Raw genomic sequence first — 13762 nt, 5'->3', positions numbered from 1 at the left:
AAAACATCTATATGAGTAGTGTTTATATAATTATTTTAAATATTTATTATTTTTTTGTTGATGTAATATATTTATTTTTAATTTTTTTATATATTTAATATATATGTTATTTGTAAATTGAACTTTATTATTATTTATCGTAGCAGAAGAGTCATTTTTTTAATATGCGCTTCAGGTCCCGTCGTACACAGGTACAGCTCTGAGCATGACTAAAGAATAAATCATGCCCAAGTGCATGCACCTATGTCAACCCCACTCTTCATTCATGGCCTGCCTCCATGGGAATTGTGGGCCATGTCTCATTAATTCCATTAATTGCCCCTCGTGACCACGGCGGTGGTGGTGGCCGCCGCCGTGCGGTGGCGGTGGAAATGGGCCAAGCATGGCAGACACCAGAGCCTGAGAGTCAACATAAAAATATTTTTATCTAATTAAATTATTTCAGTGCGTGGGAACATTGAACACTTCCTTTGTCTCTCTATCTTGTCTCCCCCATAGAGGTAAAGTACAAATATAATAATAACAACTTATTATGAGACCCATTTTTTTTTTTTTTTTTTTGATAGAATCGTGAAAGAACGTCCTATATTAATTTTTTTTATAAAAGGATATGACATTTCGAATATAATTATCGAACTACTTGTACTATATAACTATAATTTATTTATATTATTATCTTTTTTCTATAATTTTTTTTTATCTCAATCGAGACTTACAAAATTGACAAGTTATAATAACTATAACATCATATAACAGTTAATTTATCACATAATTATAGTAACTATAATTTCTTAGCTGTTATCGTATGAAAAAAGAATTAGGATTAAATTATTCAACATTTTTGAAAAAGATTTAAATAATATTTTTTTAACATAAAATTGAGCCCTTGTGAGTTCTATCCTATAATCAATTATAGATTTCGATTTGATATATTATACGTTGTGTAATTCAACTCTAATTAAAAGTTATGATCTCTTAAAATTTATGATTTATAACATTTACATTGTAACTGTAACAACTGTGCAGCTACAAATCACAGCTGCTATAATTATGTGGCAACTTGATTATCGTAACTACGAAACTATATATAATTACTATGACTGTATAACAACTACAAAATCCTAAATGTTATAACTGTGTAGTAATTATAAATTCGTAGCTTAATGTGTAGATTTAGATAAGAAAAAATGGAAAAGAGATAATAATATGATTAAGATACAATAGTTAAGGATAGTTGATAAAAAATTAAAATAGAGGGTGATTCTAAATAATAAAGAAAGGCCCTTTTATCCTCTTTAATTTTTCAAAATAAATATTTAAATCATCATGGACTAGTTTTCATGGCCTATCTCTTACTTCAAACCTTTTAATGTTTTGATATATTTTTCAATTTAAAACACTTTCTCATTGATTGATTTTAGAAATAAAAATAAATATTTGATTAATAGTCCATTTGGGCCTTTATCGGGCTCTATTTTAGTTGATTTTAATTTGGGCTCTATTTGAGATACAAAAAAGTTTCTTAATATCTATCCATTCATATTTGGTTGAAAGAGTTTTAATTATAATATTGTGATTTGATAACTAATTATAATTATATAGTAGTAAATCATTTGCATTAAATTTGATAACTATAAAGAAAGAAGGAGATGACAAATTTGACTTAATTATGGTCAAACTTTAAAGAAAAGTAAGCAGTCACATTAATTAACTCAAATAGTATGCTCAATTTTAACGTCCAATATTGTCCTCTACACCACATGAACTTTCTAGAATTTTCTAGAATGGCATGTTAAGAATTCCAAATGTACTATCAAAGATTAAATAAAAAAAAATCTAATTTGACTTTTAGTCTGAGTTAATATGAAGGTTGAGGGCAAGGTTTTTCTCTAATTAATGACATTCTCTGTTCAAATATGAACCCAAGTGTTTAAGAAATGTTAGAGGTTGGATGTATGCAATCCCATTGAAGAAATAGATAACATAGGATAGATAGGTGAACTCCAACTCAAGCAAGCTAATGTGCTTCGACTCCGTCGTCCAACCAAGTGTTTTTTGATAGCGCTCAAAGGCCGATCATGAAGATCACTCAACATCTTCATGAGGTTCCCTCAAGCTACTCGCGCGCACAAAAAATTCTAATCGACCATGCGTTGAACATTGGATGAACCCCCTAAAAAACCAATCTACACTTCCCACTTGATTGTCAAAATGTTCTCACCGAACGCATTATCGAGACTTTGAAGTCCTCGATCCATAATTTTGGAGCAAACCAATAACTGAGGGCACTTCATATGATACAAACACACATGGAACACATGGAACTAGAGTTCTCTCTAGAAAGTTCTCTCTCAAACAAGTAAACTATAATTTCTTTTTTGTATTCTTAACAAAGAAGGATGGTGTCTAGCAAAGATTTGAATTAATTTGATAAACAAAGACTTGACGGACAGGCCCCATTTTGTTCATACAGAAGCAGCCAACAAACATAGTGGAATTTGCTGGTATCTCAAAATTATCTTTATGTGATCAAATAAATTAAGTTAGATTTTATTATGTTTTGATCCTTGTGTCTAATTATGTAGAAACTTAGGAGCACAGAAAGTCGAGCGGAAGATGCAGCTAGCGAGAAGGACGGCACGGGAGAGAACTGACGGGTTCGGTGCGTCCAAAGAACGAGATATTACGGAAGAGACGCCGGTGGACGAGAAGGACGTGTGCAACATTCGAGGGACGAAAAGCCGGAGAGGAAATCTGCTCGAGGAGAAGGCTGAAAATTAGATTCGGGTGAACCTTATTCCGATGATCGAATTCATCGAGAGATCACAGCAGTAAAAGAGTGAAATGAAGCTGCAAGTACTGTTAGCGGCGCCTTCAAAGGCTGTTGAAGGCGCCTCCGCGCCTTCTATGGAAGGCGTCTTCCAAGGCTATGGAAAGCACCTTCGACTAGGCTGAAATGAGTCGTTGACCATGGATAAAGTTTTATCCACGAGCTTTCCCAAGGACTATAAAAAAACTCCTGAACCTAAAAAATAAATAACAACTTGTATATTCACTTTCCTAATCTTTTCTAAGCTTTCATTGTGTGTAAAAAACTTCTCCGTCTTCAATGAAGGAAGTTCTTAGTGAGCTTTCTACTGTCTTGGATTAATAACCATCTAGATTATAACCAAATAAATTCTGATATCTTTTACTTATTTTCTTTAAATTGTTATTTCTATTTTAATTGTATTACTAATTTGAGTCGAAAAATGAAAAAGATTTATTTTTAGTGTTTTAGACAACTCAATCCTCTTCCGCTGATCGACCGGGACCAACAGAATTAAATGCAGCATTTCAAGTTTGTCGTTTACTCTTTTGTTCTTTACCACCTTGACTTGGTTGTGTTTGTTTTTGCTTGCTTTTCATATCAGCAATGTGGCAAGCATGGAGAAAGATAATGTTAATTAGTAAAAAATAATTTAACTAATTTGACCATTAGTCATTATATAATCTCATGCAGAGTTGAACAAAACAATTATATCAAGTATAACTTTACAAGAATGATGATATGGTATCAAGTTATTATCAAAGTTTCTACTGATTTCAAGTCACTTTCTTGCTTAAAATGTATTTAAGAATATAATTCTTTGTTTTTTTTTCTGAGCAAGAATATTTTTCTCTAAAGAACAATGCTTAATGCATCAGGAAGAACTAGAGAATTCTTTTCTAAAAGGTGCCTTCATCATCTTCTTGTTCAATACAACTCTCAAATTACCAGAGAGAACCTAGGGACAGGCACAATGATCTTCATAAATGAACCCTGTACCACTTGCTCCAATTTCTCAAGCTTGGGACCCATCACTGGTGTGATCAATGTTAGAAAGGTACTGCTCATTTTGACATAGTACCTTGATCAATTTTGCTACAATTGATCTAGTCACCTCTGCAGTTCCTTTTCATCACCATCACAGTATTCTTAATGGCACAATGCCCTCCCTCATCATATTCATTTTTCAGGTACAAGTATTCATCAATTCAAATCTAAGATCAGGTTTTACCACTTGTTTAATCTCTATACACAATGATTCTGTCAGCAAACAGGTTTCAATAAATGAATAACTGAGAGAATGGTGTCAGGTTTTTGAGGAAGAGTGATTAAGAGTTGCCTTAAAGAATTTACCAACAGTTGCATCATCTGGCAGACTATTTTCCTACACTTTACTTGGGCTTTAAAGCATTCCATACTAGTCTACCTACCATGCTTCAGAACAAGACAAGAAGCTTTGGGATCTATCTAACCCTGGCACTGAAACAGCTGATTAAGATCCACCACCAATAGGCAAGTTAGAATGAGAAACAATTATTTCTGGTATATTTTTCATCTAGCACTCATGAAGAAGATGAACAAAGTCCAACCAAATGATTTCTGTCCTTGCAATCAGAAGCCAAAGGTAGGTTGTTCATTTCCCAGAGTTTACACGCATGGGTGGTTTTGATATGGAAAGTATAAGCAAATTAATGTCTGAAGAAACAGAAAGTAGTTGCAAGCTCAAGCTAATTAAGTTCTTTCCTTTTTTTTCTTAAGGAAAAGATTGGAATTCATAGAGTGAGCAAGCATTGGATCAATGATGTAGCTTTCGATAATTTTTCACTTGTGATCATTCGCAATGACGATGAGAAGTGGGTAGTTTCATGACCAAGTGCTTTGCTGGTTGATTTGTGACCAAATCTAACATTAGGGTTCTTGATGCACTCGATCGCCAGGTATTCATTGATAAAGAGGAAAATCAAAGGAGGAAGAGGAACATTTTTTGTATTACAAGCAGAGAAGAGTTAGAAACCCTAGCCAATTGAATGAGACCTAGGGCTAACCTCCTCCGGTTGATGCTGGTGGCTTCTGGGCGGCCCGGGGAGGAGGAGGGCACGGCAGAGGGGGCAGGTGACCTGGCCGACGTCGACCCACTTGTCGATGCAGGCCTTGTGGAAGACGTGTGCGCAGTTCCCGAGATGGCGGACCTCGTGGCGGGGTTCGAGGGCGGCGAGGCAGACGGCGCAGAGGGGCGCGGCGTCGGATCGGAGGGTGGAGAAGCGGACAACGGGGAGGCGGGACTTGACGGCAGCTGGTGGAATGGGGGAATCGGAGAGATAGATGGGGTAGCCGAAAGGGTAGAAGCTGTCGGCAGCGGCGGAGGAGGAGGAAGCGAGGCCTACGAAGAAGAGCGCGGCGGAGACGGCGAGCTTTAGGCGTTCGAGCAAGTGGAGTACGATTGCAACGGGCCGGGGCAGAATCACCGTGTAGCAGACGGAGGGGAAGCCCATCGCCGGAGGAGCAGTCGGCGACGCAATGGCGGCGGCGAAGGTGGTGGTGGTGGTGGTTTGGAGTTAGGGGACAATAATAAATAGAGCGTAGTGCTCAGTGGGACCGCACGTGTCCGGTCCGGTCCGATTGACTAAATTTGCTTGGTTTGATTAAACCGGCGCATAACTAGAATTATAAAATTCACCGTTAAATTTCGACATTGATAAAATACTACTAAACTTAAACCACAGGTTGAGGTTCTTCTATGAGTCAATAATTAATCATTTACCAATGTCAGATTTAAAAAATAAAATAAAATATTATTTATAGCATTTATTAATAAAATATTTAAAATAAAATATGAAATCTATGATTTAATGCGAGTTGGCTGCTTCAAATGCAAAATGAAGTATCCAAATTTAGATGGTTAGTTTAGGATTTAATTAATTAATGTGATTAGCCTCCATCGCCTGACGTCATCTCTCACCGACCGTGCACAAATCGTTAAAATTTGGATATTAGAAATCTATACCAGTTTCGTTATTAAAATATATAATTTAGGATATAAAAATTACTATCCCCTAAATTAAAAAAAAAAATATTATTTATATATATTAAATTTAGAGAATAGATAGAATAATTAATTTAAATATTTTTTAATTATTTTATCTAAAATTTAAGATAAAAATTTTGAATAGAGTAATTGATATAAATACTTTAGCCCCAAGACCTATATGGTAGGTGCATAATATTTTTAACGGAATGATCAAAAATCAATTTTCAAGAACTCATAATCTGAATTTATACTATTATGTATTTAAATTTAATGTTATCTGTATTTATCTCCTACTATGTCAGATTTTTTTTTTAATTTGGGTATTATTATTTATTAATAGTAGTAGAGGTGAAATTATAAAATGCCCCTAAGTTTTAGAACATTCTCAAAATGATGTCAAATTTTAATATTTATCAAAACACCCTCATACCTTTGTGGCTTCAGATCTAGTTGTTGTTTGTCCCCCATGATCTATTGCAACGACGACTCGTTTCCTATATAGTGATGGTCGTAAGTCTTGTTGTCTACAGTGTCTTTTCAATCGTTATCTGATGTCGATAAGAGTTATGTATTTTCCACAAATTCTACCATCTCTTTGTCACACTCTTGCACGCTGAATACGAATCCCTCCATCATTTTGATGATAAGGTGGGCAAATGCATTATCACCCTCTCATTTAAGAGCATATGTATCAGATATCCTATTTAAAGATTTTACTTTAAAGTTTAAATAGGGTAGTTAAAAAATCTTTACATTAGCTACCCTATCCATTCCCTAAATTATGCATTTATGAACAGTACTTCTCTAAATTTAGGGAATGGATTCCATTTCCTAAACATTATAGAGGAGAGAGAAGAAATAGGGAAGCTGATATATGATGTTTTGAAAAGTGGATATCTAAATTTAATAAAGTAACTTTTTTACCCTAAATTATACATTTTGGATAGAGAAGCTCGTGTGGATGCTCTAATGGGGCGAATGCGAATTGCGAGTGTTTTCTGATTTATTTTTATAATACTTCCTGATTTATTTTGGTAGTTGATGAAAATTTTTATAGGACTAGATTAGTAATCCTTAGGATTAATTGGCGTAAATTGGATACATTGTGCCTGTAGGATTGAAAAGAACGCTAGAGAGAGAGAGGGGAGAGGTGAATAGCGATCATGAAAATCGACAGCGAATTAATCGAAGTATGCAGCGAAAGAAAAAAATGAACTAATACTAACAAATCAAGTTTTACTTGGTTCGGAGCCTTCGACGACTCCTATTCCAATGTCCGCACTCGTCGAATACTTTCATTGGACAATCTACTAACAGTTCGCAAAAGATTACAAGTTATAGGAGGTAAGTACAAGAACTAGAAAAAGTTACCAACAACAACAATAGAATTGAAAAGTTTTGGTCATCAGTTGTTAGTGGAGTGTAGCAGCGTTGCGGGAGCCTTTTTAGAGTATCGAGCAAGAAAAAACTTGTAGTAGTTGTTGTTTTGAAGCTCCGGGTCGAAGGCCTTTATAAGGCCCATTTTGGGAGCTTGGACTACTTGGCTCGGCCAACCGACGCGCTCCACGTCAGCTTGTGGATGAAGTTTCGGATCCAGGTGCCTGGACCAACTCCGAGGGCCTAGACCGCCTATGCGCCTGGGGCCTGCCCGGGTGAGCTTGGTCCGGGCACTCGGACTTCTTTCGAGCGCCCGGACCTCTTTTCTTTAGTAGCTTTCCTCTGCAGAAAAGGTTAGTCCTGGGCAACCTAAAAATATATTTTTCCCTATAAAACAGAGTTAGCACAACATACTAGAATATGAGTAGTAATTAGATCCTGTCTCTCCAAGACCGGGATCTAGTCAATGTCTTAGTTCAGGTTTCCTAAATTGACCTAAGATGGATCGACACCTACAGTTCTCTATGAGGAACGTGTTCTTACTGGATCTCTCATCCAGTTGCTTATTTTTACTTACCACTTGTAGTCACTCGACTTACCTCTGACCCATCAGGTCTTCCCACCAGTTGTTAAGTCCGGAGACCCAACTGGACTTCGGCCAGTTGTCAGGTCCCGCGGACCCAACCGGACTTCCCGTCAGATATCGGGCCTCGTGGAGGTATCTGGATTTCACACCAACTATCGGACCCATAGACCTAGCTAGATTTCTCACCAGCTATCGAGCCCCATGGACCTAGCTAAATTTCATCCTAGTGTCAGGTCCTTCAGACTAGTCAACTCCTGCATACTTAGTAGAAGCGTTAGATAAACAATCCGTATAACTTTAACTTATTTGTCATACATTAAAATCAAACTGTTAATGCAACCTGCACCTAATTAATGCAATCTACACCAACAGTACCAACTAAAAAAAAGTAGGCATAACTTGTCTCCATGGGTAACTGAGTTGGTAATAGTTAGTAGATTGTCAAATGAAAATAAGACTCGAATCATATGGATTATTCTCCTAGGGAATAAAATCTCTCACTTAAAAATATATCATTCGATCATCATGATTTATCTCTCTTCTAAATGCCTTGGGATGAACGTGGAGAAGCACTTGAGGTGTCGTATCAACTTTTGATATATGAAGTAGGCATAACTTGCCTCCCGAGGCACAATGTGATAGTAAGAGTTAGGACGGACTCATGTAACGAGAATTCAATTCCCACATGGAACATTTCATATGCCCATGATATTCTAATCACTCGTGATATTGGGCTATCTGCTAGGCCCCTATTTGTACTTTCTGAATTAATCTCAACGACCAGTAAAATATTTTCATAAGATCGAACTAATCACTCTCTATATATATATGAATTGAGCACAACTTATATTTGACGATAGGAATATAGCACTGATCACTTCTTGTATCATTAACAACTATAGAGGTCTAAGAAGTAAGGCAACAGTATAGTGGTAATGTGCTTTTTTTAGTTTTTTAGACGTATTTTAAGTCTCAGTTTTGGTAAAAAAATATAGAGGTTTGAGAATATCTAAATCTAAAAAACATTTCTCAAACTGTAGCTAGAATTTATAAGATATACTTCAAAATTTATTTTTTTAGAAAGGATAATTTTAAAATGCTCTATACTTTTCCTAATTGTTTAAAAGGCGCTTAAATAAATTATTAAATATTTGATTTCAACTATTTTTTAAATACTTTTATAAATCTAAACTATTTCATTTGAAAGAAAAATAGCATGGAGGGCATGCCACATGTGCTAGCAAGATTTCAATTAAATAAATCTTACTATTTTATTAAATGATCTTTACTAACTAATATTCTAGCGAAGTTCATAATAAAATGTTTATTATGTTAATATTTTTTTATATTGATTTTTTAAAAAAGTTTATTAATGATTTTATCTGATTGTTCATTTTAGAATTGATAATATCGTGAGCTAAGATCAAGGGATATATTAAATTAATTTTTATAAGGGAAGATTTGTTACAATAGGTTTGCTATAGTTTTCCAACGCGCAATGACTAAGTTATAAATAGCTTTCCAAAATGTTTCACTTATCTCCTATATTTATTATTTAAAAATATTGCTATTTTCATAAATAAACCATTTTACGTACTTTTAATTTTCTTTTAGAAAAATATAGATAGAATTTAATTAATAGCAATAGGGAGATGCATGGCTTGATACGGCATCCCTTTAATGGAGATCGTGACATTTCATGTTGTCGATCGATCATGAACAAATGTATATAAATACCTATATAATTAATTAATGACTTGCAATGTGACATGAAATCTACGCGGCTCGCTCAATATCCCCTCGTTCAATGTGGTCGTGACTCGTGACATTTTTGTTCACACGTCTTTAATCACTAATTAATTGCATAAAAACACATTGAAAATAAAATAATAGAATCCTTAGTCATTGGTTTGACATTGCTTTTAATACAATTCTCTCATACCTTTTGTTATTTTTCTTAAAAAAATAAGAGTAGATTGTATTATTATTATTATTAAAATATATCTTATATAAAGAAGAAGGTAAAGTCCAAATATGAAACTACATTCTTTCTTATATAAATATATAGTAAGTATTCTCCCTTGGAATGTCACCAACCTAATCCTTCTTAATTAATTAATAGTAATTATTTCCCATGATATATGATACCTAATTCTACTATATAATATTCACCGCAACCGTGTTTAGCCGGCATGTTTAATTTGTCTCTAAATGCAAGAGTCAAAATAGCTTAAAAGTCTAATTAATCGACCATTTTACCATGTTTAACATGTAGGCCGTACGACTCAAACATGCTCACACACACACACAATCTTATTTAGATTGGGACATCAATATTCTTTTGGGCTAATGATTTTCGCGTCTTTCGATTAACTTAATTGAGTTTTTTTTTATTCAACTAGTTCAAACTTGAAAATTTGGAAGTCAAAACTCGCTTTGATGTAAGATAAATGATTAACAAGCGACTTTAACCTTTATTAATAAAGTAACTAACAAGTTGATGCTAAATGGATCTAATTGACACGGCTTAATATTGAATAATTCTTGCACCGTGTATGTTGTTATATTGATCATTAAGTACTTGGTGACGACAAGATTACTTGCCCTAAAAGTGCAAGTTAACTCAAGAAACTAGTTGTAGAAAAATTCTAAGTTAAGACTTGGATAAAGGTTTGAGTAAAATAAATGACTACTTGCTTGTCTAAGTTGTAGCGGTAAAGTTGTATGCTTTGTAACTACAAATTTCTTGGTGGCGTGGCTTGCAACAAAATCATAGCAAACAAACTCAATATTCGACAAGATAAGTATTTTATTCTAATAAAATAAATCTAGATATGTGTTTTATTTTAAAATAATGGTTCTAAATTAATCATAGAAAAGTTATAATCAACCTCATGAATTCCAAATAATCGCTTCATGAATTAGACTTGTGGTTGTGCTTGTTGGCTCTGTTCATGGGCTTCGATGGGTCGTTGGGGCTTTGGTTGAAGTAAATGGGCCTCATTGCGCTTGGCCCACAAGAGAGAATAGAGCCCAAGAATAACCAAAATTGAGCCCAACACACTGCCAATTTACTTACACCATTAATATTTATTTAAATAAATAAATAAATAAATAAATAATACCTGCCGAGGAAGATTTGTTGGTGGAGGAAGAGGAATTGAATGGCTGCAACAATAATTTGCACGAGGGGAGTGAATGCTGCAGTGAAGACTGGGCCCCTTTGTTCCACGCACCATGACATGGCCAAGAAGCCGACACCAGAGCCCAAAGCACCCTGGTTTTATTTTATTTATTTATTTATAATATAAATGCACATGAATTATATTTTCCTTTAAAAAACTATGAATTATACAAATATTTTAGTAATATTCATAAAAGTATAGGGCAAAGTAGTAATAGTAAAACTATAAAAATATTTTCAGCAGTTGACCTATAAAGTAATTTTGAAAACATCCCTTAAGGTTTGACTGTTTTTAAAATGACCACAGATGTTTAGTTGAGATGTTTTAGGAATAACAGAACTTCTCATCTAACTTTTATAGTCTACATAGTAGCCACTACAATATCATTACAATAATTTTAAGCAAGTTAAATTTTTAATTAAATTTAAATATTTTTTACTAAAATATTAGAATAATAATATGTAGTGTAATTTTGATAGGTATAATATTTATGACAATCAGTAATTTTAATAAAGATCGTAGTAAGATAAATCTCTCTACTCATGTCCTTCTTAGATCATGGGGCGTAGAGGGGCCACTAAAGTTACTATTTTTCTCTAATAATAAAGAATATTGAAATAAAAAAATAAATGATAAATATGATAAGAATATTATTTTAATATTTTGTAAAACACTTTTAATTTTCTGCCCATAAAATTACCAAAGCTTAGGGACCTTTTGATAATTCCATAAATCTGGAGAGTAAAAGGTAAATTTCTCTTACTAAACAGAAGAAGATACATTACAGCGAAGAAGACGGTGCCGATCTCCAACTTATCCTCGAGAAGCCACGCGGAGATCCTCCCTCTGCTGGTGACCAAGCTCACGGCCGCCGCCTGAAGAAACCCGAGGAAGAATATGACTGCGGTGGAGGTGTAGATCGCCGGGTACTTCTTCCCCACTTTGGCCTGCAGCGGGAACCACGACGACCAGCAGAAGCTGCCGCCGAGCAGCGCCGCCGATCCCCTCAGCCATTTCCCTGACGGCGAGTAGCTCTCCCTTTCGGGTCTCCCTCTGGGTGTTCGACGAAATGCATGACTGAGTTGCAGCGCAGGCCCCTGGTAAAAGGTGAGCACGGTGACGCCGAGGAAGCAGAGGAAAACGCCCAGGGCCTTGGCCAGCCCTGGTTTGGTCTTCCAGTCGAGGGATTCTAATCTGGAGAAACCATTAATGATCACCACGTTTTCTGATTACTAAAATCGAACATTAACGTGACATTTTGAGGAAGTTGAAAGAGTACCTTAGCGGCAGCGAGATGAGGAAGGTGAAGGCGGGAGCGAGGTTGAGGAAAGCGCAGGCGAACGCAGCAGAAGTGTACTCCATTCCCAAGTAGAACAGGTACTGCGTCAACGACGCCCTGCAATTTCAACCATCATTCTGTTTTTTTTTTTCGATCACAAACGGAAACTAAACGACCAGATTAATCATAATCACCCGAGCAATGCGCTGAAGAAGAGGTAAACACAGATCTCCAAGGTCAGCTTCGGCCTCGTCTTCCTGCAATCAGTCAGATCAATTCATATTAGAGAGAGAGAGAGAGAGCTTCATGCTCTGGTTTGATGGATGCTGATGGGAATGACAGTGGGACCTGTCGTGGAAGAAGGCGACGGGGGCCATGAAGAGGGCGGCGACGAGTTGGCGGAGGGTGATGAGTACGGCGCGGTCGAGGCCGCGCTCAGTGGCTTCCTTGATCAGAGTGTTCATGACGGCGAAAACCACGTCGACGGCCACCATGATGAGGCCCGGCGTCCACTCACTCGCCGCCATGGCCGCCGCCAGCGTTCCGGCTTTGGAAGGTGACTATCAATGCTGGAGTGGAAGTGGGCGAGGAGTTCCGCACTGACACCGTCAATATTTATAGGCTTCTCGCAGGAGAAGAACAAAAGATTAATAATTTAATAGCAATATTCTTTTCGAAGCAATTATATTTAACTAAACTAATATTTAATATATATGCAGATTATAAGCACTGATGCGGCGGTAGAAAGAGGCTTTGTGACGGTAGGTGGGGGCAGTCAGAGCCCGATCGACGGAAGGAATATCTGAGCGACAATCTATCTAGTTCGAGATAATATGTAAGATAGTCGATGCTCAGTACGAAATAGTAGGACGCCAAAGGAGCCCGAATAGCTTGGCCAAACGGAGGAGGGCATGTTACTAGCTATACAGGTACCGCATAGGAGAGCGCCCGAGGTCGATAGAGCGGAGGAGTCTCGGCCGAGCAGCTAGCCCGCTCGGCCAAGCAATGGGACCCAGTCAAGGACGGAGCGGAGTCTCGGCAGAGCGGTTATTCCACTCGGCCAAGCAACGAGACCACTGCAGCATTTCTTGACATCCTTTTGGGAGATAGTGTCGCTGACATGAGGCATGGTCGATAGGCGAATCGTACGACGGAAGTTTCTACTGTCTTGTCAGGGATATGCATGCCTTGTTAAGGTATGACGTCAGAGAAATTTTCCTGGCAGGTCGTTTCATAGGATGTATCGGAGAACGCACCCACACCTCGAGAAGCGTGCATGCCACCCACTAGGCTCTATATAAAAAGGGGTCCATCACCGATGAAGGTACACGTTATTACTGTTTGGCACTATCTTGCATCCGAATGAGAAGATGGAGGATGTTGGATGATTCATTACGGTGACACTAACACAAGAGGAGCTCGACATGCTGGTATAAGCCCGAGCGGCCAAGATAGTGGAGCAACAATAACAATAGGCGCTGGCCGAACGCCAAGCACA

At 36.8% G+C, this 13762-nt stretch overlaps 2 protein-coding genes across 2 annotated transcripts; both read right to left on the bottom strand.

Moving 5' to 3' along the window:
- Window positions 1–4613: 4613 nt before the first annotated feature.
- Window positions 4614–5347, bottom strand: LOC122049549 (brassinosteroid-responsive RING protein 1-like). Its single transcript, XM_042610916.1, has one exon. The coding sequence runs from the start codon at window positions 5299–5301 to the stop codon at window positions 4825–4827; it is 477 nt and encodes a 158-aa protein (XP_042466850.1). The 5' UTR covers window positions 5302–5347; the 3' UTR covers window positions 4614–4824.
- A 5286-nt stretch (window positions 5348–10633) lies between these two features.
- Window positions 10634–12844, bottom strand: LOC122049548 (WAT1-related protein At4g01440-like). Its single transcript, XM_042610915.1, has 6 exons — window positions 12613–12844; window positions 12459–12521; window positions 12265–12381; window positions 11771–12179; window positions 10926–11077; window positions 10634–10863 (listed from the first exon to the last, which is right to left on the bottom strand). Exons 1-6 carry the CDS (start codon window positions 12789–12791, stop codon window positions 10722–10724), a joined length of 1062 nt encoding a protein of 353 aa, XP_042466849.1. The 5' UTR covers window positions 12792–12844; the 3' UTR covers window positions 10634–10721.
- Window positions 12845–13762: the final 918 nt, after the last annotated feature.

The sequence above is a fragment of the Zingiber officinale genome, chromosome 2B (assembly GCF_018446385.1).
Source record: "Zingiber officinale cultivar Zhangliang chromosome 2B, Zo_v1.1, whole genome shotgun sequence".
Classification (NCBI taxonomy): domain Eukaryota; kingdom Viridiplantae; phylum Streptophyta; class Magnoliopsida; order Zingiberales; family Zingiberaceae; genus Zingiber; species Zingiber officinale.
The sequence above is the reverse complement of the archived record's forward strand: the minus strand, read 5'-3'. Positions and strand labels throughout refer to the sequence as shown.